Genomic DNA, 13,899 nt, shown 5'->3' on the forward strand with positions numbered 1-13,899 from the left:
ATAATTAGCACAATATGGCCAAATGTTTATGGTTAACCAGCAGCACTGTCACCACTTTAATTAGACAGCTGGTCGTATTGAGAACAATCACTTAGGAGTCCCTGGAGGATCCGTCGCGGTCGGCCGAGCAGAGCATCTTACCAGCTCATGAGGGCAGTGCGGAGGTCGGGTCCCCACACGATGCAAACAGACACTAATGCAGTGGTGCATTACAAACGAAAAATTGGTATGAATTATTGATGCTAACATCTGATGTCCGCAGAGCTCAATTCTTTGAGTTAACGCACAGTGTCAGAGCGTTTAACTGTGATTGGCAGACGACTCGCTGCGGTGATAAATGACAGATGCCCGCAGATATGCATTCACTTCTTTTATTCATAAGATGGGATTATTTTTTTTTTAACATCTTATGCACAGCAGATACAAAGACAAACATGTTCTAAACCACAAACTAAATTCCTCCATCAGTCTAATGCTGCTTCCCATTTCAAAATGGCCCCTCAAATAAGCAACCCTTTACGTTTGTAGTCCAGTTTCACATTCTGAAAGATCGTTTTACAGCAATCTCATTTTAGCAGAATGGCACAAGCCACATTCAGAAAACTTCCATTTTATTTTGACAGATACCCACTTCCCCCTTAAACAAATTGCACTTTTTCTTCGTTAAAACTACTTCAACAGGATTATAGGATCAAAAATTAACACCAAAAACACAAGAGACGACTAAACACCCAACTTATACAGGTTCATTATTTAGTTGCACAAAAATGCATAAATATACATTACGCAAAAAAGTACAAAAATATTTGTACTTTGCTTTGCTCAAATAATGACAGACATTGATATGATCATGAGGACTGGGATTGTCAGAACGTAGGGAGGCATTTACAAGGTCCATGCGAGATAAGCCATTTACACAACAGCCTAGCTTCCACAGAGGTAAGACCAAGGTTCTACAGGAAAACAAAACATTTCGCTGTCTAGGCCAAGAGGCAACACAAACACTAAGAAAATTAGGATACACAGAACTCTGCGTTCTAAATTCATGCCAAAAAGACTTCAACATGCAATGACTCTTAACGCTTCTAAACCTCCCAGGAGCAGCGGTGACCCATGGAAGGACTAGCTTAACAACGGTAACTTCAATGCGTCAATTTTCCTCAGCAATTGTGATCCACGGATTTTGAATAAGTTTTTGCATGAGGCTTTTTTTTTTTTTTTTTTTTTTTTTTGAAGTGCTAAGATGGTACCGCAATAGTTGCCAAGGATAAGCTCAGATTGTCGACAGCAAGATGGTTTCAACTCAGACTCCCCCCAGAGACAATCGGGAGGAAATATAAATACTGTTTGTTTATAATAATGCACACTTGTCCATTAAATAAACCTGATTAAATTAATGAAGAGCTTGGCAAACCTCACTTCAGCTGGACAAAGGTGTGGTTTCCAGAGGCCTGAGGACAACAGGGAAAACAAGAGTTAGTCCAAACACAAGGCAGTAGCTCTTTCATTTCAAAACAAAAGACTTTAAAAGGAAGAAGGCTAGTGGTGCTCTATTCTTGTCAACTTATGAAATTTGTGTTTTGTTTTTAACGTCTCTATTCCACCCGTGTCTCTCAGCCCCGAGCTGACAGGTTCCTATTTAAAACAAACATCTTTTAAACAGGTCTCTCAAATTTGAAGTTTTTAAAAAAAAAGTCTTTGTAATTTTCTAAAAGTGCTGGACATTGTTGTATTTAAACAAACACTTAAAAAAAACAGGTAAATGGTGCTTTTGCTAGGGACTATTTTCAGCTGGGGATGAATACATATTTTATGCATTATAGCAATAAGCGGTGTGCAGTATGTGAAATTGAGTTAAAATAATCAGTGACCATGTTCATGTTAAAAAAAAACATCAGCCAGTACAATGGCAGCCTGTGACAGAGGAAGGAGCTGTATTGGCTGTCTAAAAAGGTGAGTCTGGTGCTATCCTGCTTCTACTTTTTTCCCCCCATGAAAATGACAACAGATACTAAATTGATCGCGCATTGCATCCAAAGCCTGACAGCTTATTCGTCTGTGCTACAGAGCTCTACTATTGTCCAAAAATTATTACAAATAGTTCACACTTTTGCACTAAATAACGACGCGTTCCTTCTTGCTGCCAATAAATACTCTCTCGTGCACCAAATTTGTTTTTTAACCGCAGCTGAAAAGAGCCCAGAAAAGCTACAATAAAAAAATCAAGACAACATTTTTTTTGTTTTTAATTAGTGTACAGCTGTTTATAGAAACATTCTGCAATAACAAAAATTCAATTATATATCTACAGCCCTTTTAAAAAGATTTGCATCTTTAGTGGGAAACATTTTTTTGCTCCCACTAAAGATGCAAAGATGGATTTAGGGCTGAGTCAGACGTGTAGGGAAAGTCCTAATTCATATGGACCAACATGTTGGTTTTGATCTGTTAAAGAGATTTGATGGCAACAATAAAATAGTTTTAACAAGCTGTGTCCTTTAAACTCCAAATCACTTTTTAGGAATTTTTTATTGTTGATATATTCTTGCAGTTTTCAGTTAAACATTGTGTTTGTGTTGTTGGGTTTCAGTAGGCATGACATCAGGTTAGCAGTCACAGGGTTGGCAAATCTAAAAACACTGTTTGACCAAAGGTTACTCACTAAATATCTAACAAAACTGCCGGGACTTCCATCCAGGCTGGGAAGTCTCAGAGGGAGTAGGGTACCAGCGCATCTAAAGAAACACAAACATAGTCATGTACACCAAAGCAGAACCAGGCTTCAGTGCTTTTATCCTCAGTTCTGCAGATTTCATCATTTTACATGGACTTTTCACAGGCGGGTTTAGGAGGACTGTCCCTTTAAGTCCTGGTCACTGAAGCCATGGGAATGTGGGTCACGTAGCTGCTCGTTGAGGACAATAGTCCTCGAGTAATTAACAGGCATGGAAATGTGGAGAGTTGAAGCTCTCCATGTGTTAAACATTTCCAGAGGGCAAGAGCTGGTGTGCCTGCACCTTTCCATACCTGTGACTAAACCCTGTGGCAGAATTAGGCCTCTCATTTCTGCTCACTGACGCGGGCCCCGACCGATATGTTCACGTAGTTATCAGCAGTTGTTTGGAGACTTTTGCATTCGCTGAGTCACAGACAAACTAACACGGCAGAGAGTCAGTGGAGGAGTATTTGAGGATCAGGGCATTTTACCGATCTTTCATCAGAATGCAATTAAAAGCCCACCCCCCTTTTTTGTGTGGCTACCCGCTCATCTTATATTCCAACAGGAACGTGGACAGCAAGTTGGCACCTCCTGAGAAGTCCATCAGGTCTGACAATTTCTCAGAGTGAATGCCTTACATTCCTCAGCCTCCTGTGTCCGATATAATATCTGCCTCCTTTCCCGTGTGTCGCTCCCTTACGTCGCAGGAGGAAGTTGGCTGACAATGAACTTTAAATGACCCAACAAGTGAAATATTTTCCATTGCTATTGTTACCCAAAGCCCTGCCCACCCCCTTGTAGTTAGGCTGCACTACTGCTGAAGCATTTAGACTGCAGTTAGCTTACAATGTAAACACTCTGCACTCCTACATCTTATTAATGAGGCTGTTTTCAGCAGTTGTGGCGTTTAGAATTTGCAAACCAGAGTCCAAAAAAACCCAAAAACTATTTCAGTCCAACCTTGCACCAATTCTAAATTGGGATTAAACTCCATCTTAATGCTAAAACTTTTCTTTTTTGTTTGATAGAATTACTTTAGTCCATGATGGAGACCAAAACATTGTCTAATCAGCAAGTACACATTTCATCTGAGAAGACAGTGATGCGCATTAAAGGAAAACGTTGTACTTTTGTGTCTGACTTTTCCACAAAATGGGACTCGACAGCCAAAAGCAGTCAGATAAAAAACCACAGAGGAATCCAAGATCAGTGCTGAAGTTGAGCAGTTTTCCATTTCAAACTGACAGGTCTTTTTATTACGATGTAACTCATGGTTTTAACTTCTACTCGGCTTCCCACCTCATAACATTAAGACTGGGCACAGGTTTTGCAGACGTGATACCAGGCGTAGCTTTAGTAACACACATCTTTGCTGTGATACCTCAGAGGAGCACTGGGACTGTTTTCAAGAAGCTGAACATTTGCTATTTAACAGTGCAGTATCCTTAACTCTTTTTACCTTAAGGATTACACTAAAGAACGAACTTGCAGCCGTGATGGACAAACGGAAAAATTAAAACACATGCACACTGCAACTTTTTACAACAATCATGCATTCGACGTCAGGCATGTATGATGATCAGTGGGGTAACCCAGGTGGTTCTATAAAAGACTCCCTGTATCGTCAGAGCTGAAAGCACACTGAAGATAAATAGAAGAAGAGAAACACACACCGGTTGGTCCCTCACCTGGGCGTGGAGGGCTGCAGCAGCGGCAGCGGCCGCCGGATAAGTGAACGCTGCGTGAGGGAGGCCTGGGGTCAGCTCTGTGGTGTACAGAGGATAGGGAGTCCAGGCATCGGGTGATGCTGGGATCAGTGCTGCCCCGGTCAGATCATCTGGGGAAGTACAGGGTGAGACGAGACAAAAAGCTGACTGACCTACCCTTCAGCAGACAGGCTTGCATCATGCGATCGATCAATACAGAAGCCGGTAAATATCCAAGAAAATGTGTCATCGAAACATGCTGCAGGAAGAGGTTTGTTACCATTTTGTGTCATCATGGGTCTTTTACGTTTACAACTGACCAGCGATGAATGAGTGATAACTTGTACTGTCGCCTAAAGAATATCATAAATTATAACTGTAAAAGGAAATTTCACTCCCCATTCATTTCGATGCAGGATAGAGACATTCGCTTCTGGTTGTAAACTGACCCTCCTCTTTTCCATAGCAGACGTAAATGTGATTCTACTTTGATACACAATAAATCACAGGACTCTTAAATGTCCAGTGAGTTTGAAAGCAGTTGGAACTGACGTCTAAAAATCAAGAAATATTCATTATATTCTTGTTTTAAGACTCCAAAATTAGAAGCAGCAGAGAAGATTAGATGCCGTTTCAATGCGGTCAGTGTAATTATAAAATGAGGTCAAATTCCTGCGTGTAAAAACATACCGTGAGAGATACTGGCAAAATAAATGATGATGACTCCTTCGCCTTAAGCCTGCCGACTCCCTCCCACAGGCCCACTCGAAGCAAGTACATTTCAGGAGGCAAAGTCTGGTCTGAACGCAGCTCAACACTGTTGTCAACAAGCAACAAGCTTCCCGACCGAATGAATCAGCAGGTGTTTAGGCAAAGAGAGCAAAGCCGCAACTACTGACTAAAACCCTGTGAGAGTGGAATTTTTCCAGCTGGACAGAAGCAAAGCGGCTACCTTAAGAATCGAGATGACACATGCATGTGGAGGTGCGTTAGTCCTTTATTTGTTAGGTTCTGTTTTTAGCCCCTGCCCATTTGTCTTAAGTACCAAAAAAAACAAAAACCTTAAGATTTAAAAACGGGGCAACAAGGGCATTGCCGAGGTGAGAGTGGATGAGAGCCTAGAGTGGTGCAGCCGTACAACTTACATGGGTCCCGTGCAATGAAGTGTGCTCCTAGAGCAGGGTGGATATTTGTGGGGTTCGGTGTGGCCATCAGCTTACTCTTTGCCATCTTCGTGTTGGCTTTAGCAAACTCTAAGCGCAGGGTCTGGGGACTTTCGGGGTCAAAACGGATACCCTGGGGGGAGAGACGGAGGAGGGGGGGGGGGGAGGAGGGGACATAGTATCGTAAGGGAGGTGGGCTGAAGCTCAGTAAGTCTCACATTGCCCCCTTTCCTGAAGCAGTGCTTCAATACTCAGGATGCATCCTTCAAGCTGCCCTTGAGCAGCTAAAGACGACTCGTTAAAAAAAAACGCACGCCTCCACCGAACCAAAACCGTTCATAAAGATTACGTTTTCAAAAAAAATAAATAATGAAGTGGGGCAGACTGAAGGATACACTACTGAAATATCTTAACACGCTTGCGTCTCATTTTCCTCGTGACGAGGAGTTCAGCCGTTCGCCAGGAGGAGAGGGAGACGAGAAGAAGGGACGATGGTGAGGCTTGGTGTCCTTTTTCTTTTCAGGTGGTTTAACCCTGCTTGTGTTCTTGTGCCCTAAGCGTTGTGCCCACATGCAGGTGAGTAGTATTTTTGGTGTGTGTGTGTGTGTTGTTTGTGTGTGTGAATGCTGGTGTGTCTAAGAGGTGATGCTCATGAGGAAGGCTATAGGCTATGAGAGAGAAGTGTTAGATACTGCGAACGTGGGCTACTGGGTGACAAAATAAGGAGGTTACGCTACTGAAGATGTGTCCAGATAACACTACACATGTGGCTATAGAACAGGTATTACAGTTAAAGCAGTGATATGCAAAATGAGGAAAGCTATACCAGACTAGGAAGGAGGTGTATCAAGGTCAAAGTAAACTACCGTAAGGCTACGGGATTCTGGCCTCTTTCCAAAAATGGCCCTGCCATTGAATTATAAAAGACAAAATGGGTTGGCTTTGAGAAATCTTAATGGGAAAGAAGATTTTTTTTTTTTTTTTTTTTTTTTTTAAGTCCCAATCATTCCTTTTTTTTTAAATTTTTTAAAAATTTTTAATTTTTTTTTTTAGGCTTAAGCAAAAAGGTTAGAACAAATCTAACAACATTTAAAGGAAGATATTAAAAACAGGGGGGGGGGGAACAAAGAGCAAAAGACTCAGAGAAAATAAATAATAAAAAACAAGTCGATGCTTACATTTAGTGCATTTTTTGCAGCTTCAGCTCCAGTACGGCTGTCAAAGGTTACAAACCCGACAGGCTGGAAGACAAAAAGGAAGACACACATTGTGACAACAGATGCCGATGAAGCTCTCACTTAATATCGCAAGAAACTGTTGAATATCATAACGATTGTTTTAATTTTGCAATATAATATTTAATGGTGCGCTGGAAAATGTTCTGTCTATGAAATCAGCAAGAAAACAGGGGAAAAAAAAACATTCTACATCTTTATCCAACTGCTTGGATTTAAAAAAAAAAAAAAAAATTGCATTAAAGCACTGATGGAAGACATCTCACCTGTTTTGATGTTAACTTAATCAGTGACCCCTCATAACCCTGCAGGGAAGAAAGATAGCCAATTATCCACCCTGGAGTCACATGCAGGAAGTCAGGCATGAACGCTTCACTATACGAAGTGAAACTCTGCTTGTGTGCACCTTCAGTTTGAGCTTGGCAGCGGGCCGTCTCCGTTCCGTCTGTGACAAGTGTTGCGCTTACATTTGTCACGGTAAAATAAGAAACGTGATAAATTCAGCCTTCATTGATTTAACCAGAGTTGATTTAATCCTCAGAGCCCAACATAACAAATAAAGACGAGGTTTAATTTATCAGATATACGAGGTTCTCTGCTTTGCAAGAGTTTAAACACAGATGAAGCATGACTTCCTAATAAAGCCACCCGTTTTAAGCGGAGTTAAAAACAGCACAAGGGTTGGTTAAAGCGTGAGTAAATTCCTGAGAAATGAAGGGGAATTTTTCCAGACCAGGCTATTGATAGATGGGATCTCTCCTGATCCTGATTTACAGCCATGGAAAATTAAACAACATTTACTGGTTGTGATAAATCCTTAGCAACAATCCAAACCAGATTTAGCTTCTCTCATTCAGAGTAGGAAAACAAGAGGTAGAATACACTTAATATTAAAAGATTTCTCCTGTAAAGAACAAAAGTTTTAATTTGGACCTGAATGTAGAAATTCAGGTGAATCAGATTAACCCTGTTTGCACACACTAGGCTGTGTTTGCATACAGTACAAATAAAAAGGCAAAAACCTGAAGTGTTACAATGACTGAAACTATTTCAGCAGTTTCACAATGTACAAATGTTAGGAGAGAAAATATAAAATTTCCTTACACAGTGGGTGAGCTGGGTCACAGAGAGGATTGGTTGGCCAATTGTGAGAGCTACTCATTTACACATTCCACAAGAGCATCCATGTGCGAGGGATACCACTTCCAATTTGGTTAGTTAGGAAGAGGGTGGGATGGGTGTTTATGGAACTGGAGTCCAGTCAAAAAACACAGCAATGGATGAACAATGATGTGGCCTCATTTCCATGTATGCAAATATCTGGACTTCTATTAACAAGCGGGTTGTCCTACGTAGAAAATAAAAACACTTTCTACTGCGAGTTAACTATCGGATTCTTTAGGTGTTAATATTACTGCATAATGAAAAGTGGCTTTGAAGGAATTACCTAAATAAAATGTCTAAGTTCTTCCTCTATGTGCAGATAATCCTATTAGAAACACTTTCCATGACTCTTTTCCAGCTTCTGGCACACAGCAGCTACTCTTGATTTTCAAGAGGGATAACAAATTAATTCTATTTAATTTATATTCCCCAAATACTTCACTGGGTTTTACAAATCGGTAAAACCTACATCATCCCGTTTCCTCAGACCCTCCTTAGGAAATACATCATGTCGTAACTTACCTTAAAAGGTCTGAAGAGAAGGTAAAGTTCCCGCGGTTTGATATCAACCGGTAGGCCACTGACAAACAGAGTTCGTACCTGGAAACAAAGAAAAACAGCAGTTGGTCATTACCATCTAATGTGGATTTGGTGTCTTCGTTCTCTCGAACGAGCAGCTTTGTAAGTAGCACAAATATAAATTATTGTCCGTGGTGGTGACACCGCTTAGTTTTCCTCAATAACCAGTAAATTTTATAAACACATCTATGGTATCAAGTCCTGTACAACAAGAAACAGAATAAACAGGAAACATCTTCATTGCTGAGGGTTGAAAAAAACAGACCTCAATGTGACACATGGTAATCAGAAACCAAAAGACAGCGCAGTACACCTCAAATTAGACATAGACTTGACCTGTAAGGGTCATGAGTCAAATGTTCCAATAGTAAGATGGTCGAAACCTTTGAGAGGCCAAAAGCTGAAGTCGGACTACATACTGCCAAGTGTTACAGGAGTTTTGATCCTTAAGGTTGCTGGTTTACAGCCTCGACACCCACATTTCAGATGGTCAATTTAAGACCAATTAGTCCCTCTAAAATTGGCTTAATAAAATTTTTTTTTTAGAGACTAAAAAGCCCTAATCCAGAAATGAATGAATAAAAGTTTTGAATAAAGCCTTAAAATTATTTTAGTATAAATGTTTTCCCTGCTTTGTTACTCTTTTAATCTGTTGCGACCCCTGAAACTTATCAAGCGACCCCTTAGCTGGGTCCTGACCTTCAGGTTGGAAACCACTGCTTAAACCCAAACAGACGCCAACTTGATTTAAAACTAATGAATCACAAGATAAAATGTAATATGTATTTATCCACAGGTCAGAAAAGTCATCTGTAAGTGTAGCTTCTGAACATTTTGTCGACATGTTACCAGCTGAACGTTGAACAGAAGATGGCCTTCAACTTGAATGGACCCCCTGGAGCCCCTTCAAGGACCCACAGACCCGCCTCAATTCAGACACAGAGCCGGTGATCTGTACAGTCCAGTGTGGCCAGGAAATAAACAGTGTGGTGCGAGGCCCATTAGTTCCCAGCCGGTGGGGAGGCCCTCAGTACAATGGGGCTGCCAGAGGAACAGCAGTGGACAACAGCGCACAGCGTGACACCATTTCCTTCCTTTGACCCGTGGCCCCAACCCTGCCGGCCCTCCAGCATTTTTCAGGTGCTACACAGCAGCAATTCTCAGCCCTTTACAAGCCAGCGTATACAGAAACTGAAAGCCGACCCAGCTGGACACAAACTCAGTGGAGATGTTTTAATTTATCCTCTGGCTTCTCGTTGACAGAGTGGCTCGGGGACTGAGCGTGTTAACATGAAGCTCTGGTCAAGTTTGTGTACATATGATTTTAAATTAACTCTACTTGTACAATCAGGTGAATTTCTGGAAACAAAGACAATTAAATGACTGACACACAGCATCTTGATGATTGAATTGTCTCTAATCGGACTTGAAGGTTTTCTTTTTTCCTTTTCAAAATAATTGTCAGGTCTCTTTGTTTGATCTTAAAATCACAAAGAGGGGAAAAAAATATCAATTCCAAAAGTAAATTGGGCAAAGAAAAGTCAAGTGGCCACACAAGGCTTTGTCGCAAGACGATGGGAACAAAGGGGGACCAACAAAAGGCCCAGAGCTCCCCTCAGTGTCTCTCCATAAGGAGTCATTAAAGAGGAAATATAGCTGGCCACACAAAGAGGGGGCAGCTGCAACAAGTTCAGCATTGAGGAGGTGACTCAATAAATCCAGTTGATTTGAAAATTATTTTATTGCTATTGTGACTAAGATTTGAACTTGCAAATTTAAAACATTTGATTTTAAGGTTTCAGTTTCACAAATCTGAAGAAGGGCGACGGAGAAGTAAAAACCTGGTGTGACGAATATTGACACCTGAATGCCAGCAAAGCAGGAAATGATGCTTAGGAAGAAATATTAAGGCCTGGGAAATACAATTAAAACACTGGATATTTAATATAAAAGGACATTTTCCTTTTTCAATCTAGAAATCTGCTGATTTTAGTCATTTAATATTTAGAAAAAAAAATCAACAAAATTCAATTTTTTTAAAAAAAATTTGACATGCCTGCAGCCTTTGAAGCTCACAAAGCATCAGTGTTTTTAGTTTAGGTAGCATTAAATAAAATAAACTTCAGTAAAATATATAAAAGAAAAAGGGAAAGACGAGGTTGACCTTTCATTTGCTGCATTTTGTAGCTAATAAAGCGTAAATTGTGATTCTGATTTTAACGTGAAATGAGACAATATTGCAAGGCTTAAAAATACAGAAAACCATTTTAAGACAATATTCCCGTATTAACGTGTTTCTGTGACACGCTATCTCTGATACTCCACAGGAGGTGCAAGAAAGCCCACGTTTCCGTTAAAATGTTTGCACTCCTCCCTCATTTTTTTTTTAAAACTGTTTCAGGACTGTAGTGAAAAGCGTAAAACCCAACATTCATCAAAACAACTTACAGACACTTACATTAGTCTGAGTTTGTGGCCGGAAACACAAGTTTTCATTGAACATGAACAGGACCGGCTCAAAGTCCGGGCGCAGAAATAAAAAGTAAAAAATTACAAATAATAATAAAAAAAATTAAAAAAAAACTTTGTCTAAACTCACCTCTTCCTCGATGGAAACGTTGTTGTTCGGTTCTGCGTCCGCTTTGAGACTCATGTTCACGGTTGTTTCGGCCGTTGCTGCGGCTGCTGCTGCTGCTGCTGCTGCACAAAGTATCAGGTTTTTCCTCGTCGAGTGATATTTCCCCAAAGTGCGTCCGAAGCTGCAGTGAAAGTCCTGGTGGCGTTTGAACTTGGGCAGAGAAGATGTGCCGAGGTGAGTTCGTGCGGACGAGGACGGCGAGGTATCCGAAGACAGTTTAGAAGTACTGCGAGAGAGAATCATTCATAAAAGGGAGGAAAAAAAAAAAAAAAAGGAAAGAAAAAAGAAACACAGACGCGCGCTAAACTAAAGGTGAGAAGGTGGATATGTGCTCCGTGTGTGAGTGTGAGAGATGGGGGGAAAGAAGTGCGCGTAAAAAACAGAAATCCTCTGCGCTCACATCAATGCCCTCAGCTTTGGGACTGTGCGGAGGAAGAACAAGTAAACTTTTTCTCATTGGAGCGCGTCTCTCTCTCTCTCTCTCTCTCTCTCTCTCTCTCTCTTTCTCTCTCTCTCCTCCTGTCCGCCAGTGACCCTCCACCCTCGCTCTCATCCACCTCCTCCTCTACCTCCTCCTCCTCCTCCTCCTGCTTTTCAATTAGGTCATCAATTATGTTGGAGTCTGCTGTGAGCCGTAATCAAGCTGCAGATCCGCCTCAGCTGCTGCAGGAAGAGCGAGCCGGTCCCTCCGCCGCTACATCACCGTTTCTATGGGAAACCCGGAGAGCCAATGGTCACTGACCACCAAACCCTCAACTTTATATAGTGATCAAAATATTATTGGGGTTCTTGTTATTGTCAGTTAATGACAAACTTATATGTGGTTGGTTTTTTTTTTACAGCTTGTTTTGTAACTTCCATCGCCTCAAATAAAGAAAGAAGAAGCACCAATATCTTACAGGTGAATATTTTTAGCAACAATTATTTCTCACATTTTTAGAATATTTATAGAATTAGATCAAATTAAATAAAAAATAATAAAAAAAATAATATATATATATATATATATATTTACATGATCCCATACCTAATGCTTAAAAGTGCCTCTATATAGTATAAAACCCCTTACCGTATGTTGTATGTCTCTTGTTTCCTCATCATGAGTTAACTTTCTGAGGTATTACTTTTAAAATTACGCTGCTTAAGTACTCAAAACATTTCTGAGGAAATGATTGTGCTTCATAGTGAGCAGACTATAAACAATAGTAATATTGTTTTAGAGTACATTAGTGTTAAAAGTGAGTTAAAACTATGCTTACATGTTAACGTGTCAATAATCCCATATCATAACATATATAAATGTCACAATAATAGAACCCATTTTAAGTGTATTGAGTACTTTTACATTTACACTTTAATTTTGCTGATGTTTTAATGCAGGGATTTCACTTGTAAGAGAGTGTTTTAAAAAAAAAAAAAAAAAAAATGAGGTCTTTCTTCTTTTAATAATGTGAAACATGTGGACACTTGTGATTATTGATGATAGGATTAAAACAGGATGAAGATATATAGTTTAATTCTAACTAATTATTGAGGCTGAATTATTCCAGTATACCAAAGTGAAAAAACTAAATTAAATGACTTTTCATTTTGCTGACAGGTTTTACATCTAACACATACAAAAATGTCCTGAACTGGAGAACACATTGTTTGGTATCACACAATGTTCTCATAAATTACATTGAACAGCCTGATAACATAATCACCGCATGAGCTGGTACAGTCAAAAACAACTCTGTGCAAAAACAAAAACAAAACCTTAAACAAAGATATGTTTATCTGACTAATTTCATGTGAATTTAGTGTATACATAAAACAACAGGCCTTATTTATAGAGATATCAATAAAATTAAATACAGGGGTGTTACCTCTACAAATATAAACCAATATCTAAATAATCATAATAATGACAATAATAAAAAGGTGTGTGTGTGTGTGTGTGTGTGTGTGTGTGTGTGTGTGTGTGTGTGTGTGTGTGTGTGTGTGTGTGTGTGTGTGTGTGTGTGTGTGTGTGTGTGTGTGTGTGTGTTTGAATATTTCTTAGTGTGTTTTAGACATTTGGGTCCAGGCTGACGTAAGAAGGGCGTGGGTGGAGAAGCGGTGTGCTGCGTGCTGAGGCTCGGCCCTGGACATGAGCCCAACATGCAGCGTGTTTCCTCACAACAAGGCAGTTCTCAGAGGCCAGACAGTTTCCTGACTTTGTATAGGAACACAATCAGGCCCGCGAGGAGGGGCGAGGAGGGAGGCGAGCGGGGGCGGCCGAGTTGGCGGACGCACTCCAACTGTACTTCTTCAGAGATTTGATCTAAAAATAGGGAAGCTGTGCTGTGTTTCTGAACACGATGAACCCAAGAGGTACAGATGTACAGCACATACAGAGACAGAGAGCCGTCCAGTCAGTCTGTGAGAGGAGATTTGTTTACGCAAACATGCACAAACGGATATTAGAGACAAATCTCGCATGAGGCTTTAAACCAAGAAAAATAATCTGGAGTTATCTCACTGTAGGTCAACATATAGTATCTCAATGCAGCAGTAATTTATTGTGGATTTTTTTTTTTTTTCAAAGCATTGATTACAGCAGTTAGATGATTCTTTGAGAGAACAATTAATCAGTAGCTGTTTAATAAAAATAAATGTAAAAGCCAAGTATTTATTCTAGCTTTAAATGAAATTCACACTTTGGCTTTTTTTT

The 13,899-nt window shown here is 40.2% G+C and overlaps 1 protein-coding gene across 3 annotated transcripts; it reads right to left on the reverse strand.

Annotated features, from left to right (window-relative positions):
- Window positions 1-357: 357 nt before the first annotated feature.
- Window positions 358-11,684, reverse strand: LOC138633555 (RNA-binding protein, mRNA-processing factor 2a). Of its 3 annotated transcripts, none has more exons than XM_069719872.1 (8): window positions 11,166-11,673; window positions 8,510-8,587; window positions 7,090-7,128; window positions 6,767-6,829; window positions 5,571-5,721; window positions 4,393-4,556; window positions 2,663-2,735; window positions 358-1,451 (listed from the first exon to the last, which is right to left on the reverse strand). In XM_069719872.1, the coding sequence occupies exons 1-7, from the start codon at window positions 11,445-11,447 to the stop codon at window positions 2,670-2,672; spliced, it is 843 nt and encodes a 280-aa protein (XP_069575973.1). In that variant the 5' UTR covers window positions 11,448-11,673; the 3' UTR covers window positions 358-1,451; window positions 2,663-2,669. The 3 variants fall into 3 exon arrangements, 2 of the variants coding, with proteins under 2 accessions (XP_069575973.1, XP_069575974.1); XM_069719873.1 differs by having other exon boundaries at window positions 4,408-4,556; window positions 11,166-11,672; XR_011311893.1 differs by lacking the exons at window positions 358-1,451; window positions 2,663-2,735 and having other exon boundaries at window positions 4,477-4,556; window positions 5,116-5,721; window positions 11,166-11,684.
- Between the last annotated feature and the right edge of the window lie 2,215 nt (window positions 11,685-13,899).

The sequence above is a fragment of the Brachyistius frenatus genome, unplaced genomic scaffold, assembly GCF_029030835.1.
Source record: "Brachyistius frenatus isolate BFR_SWC_R1_liver_20210118 unplaced genomic scaffold, ASM2903083v1 Contig_226, whole genome shotgun sequence".
Lineage (NCBI taxonomy): Eukaryota > Metazoa > Chordata > Actinopteri > Embiotocidae > Brachyistius > Brachyistius frenatus.

Excerpts from the sequence above, each read along its gene's own strand:
- LOC138633555 (XM_069719872.1), bottom strand. The coding sequence starts at position 11,447 with ATGATTCTCTCTCGCAGTACTTCTAAACTGTCTTCGGATACCTCGCCG. Across the intron at positions 7,129-8,509 it reads TTCTCTTCAGACCTTTTAAG|GGTTATGAGGGGTCACTGAT; the intron begins GTAAGTTACGAC and ends TCTTCCCTGCAG. Across the intron at positions 2,736-4,392 it reads CCCAGGTGAGGGACCAACCG|ATGCGCTGGTACCCTACTCC; the intron begins GTGTGTGTTTCT and ends GTGTTTCTTTAG.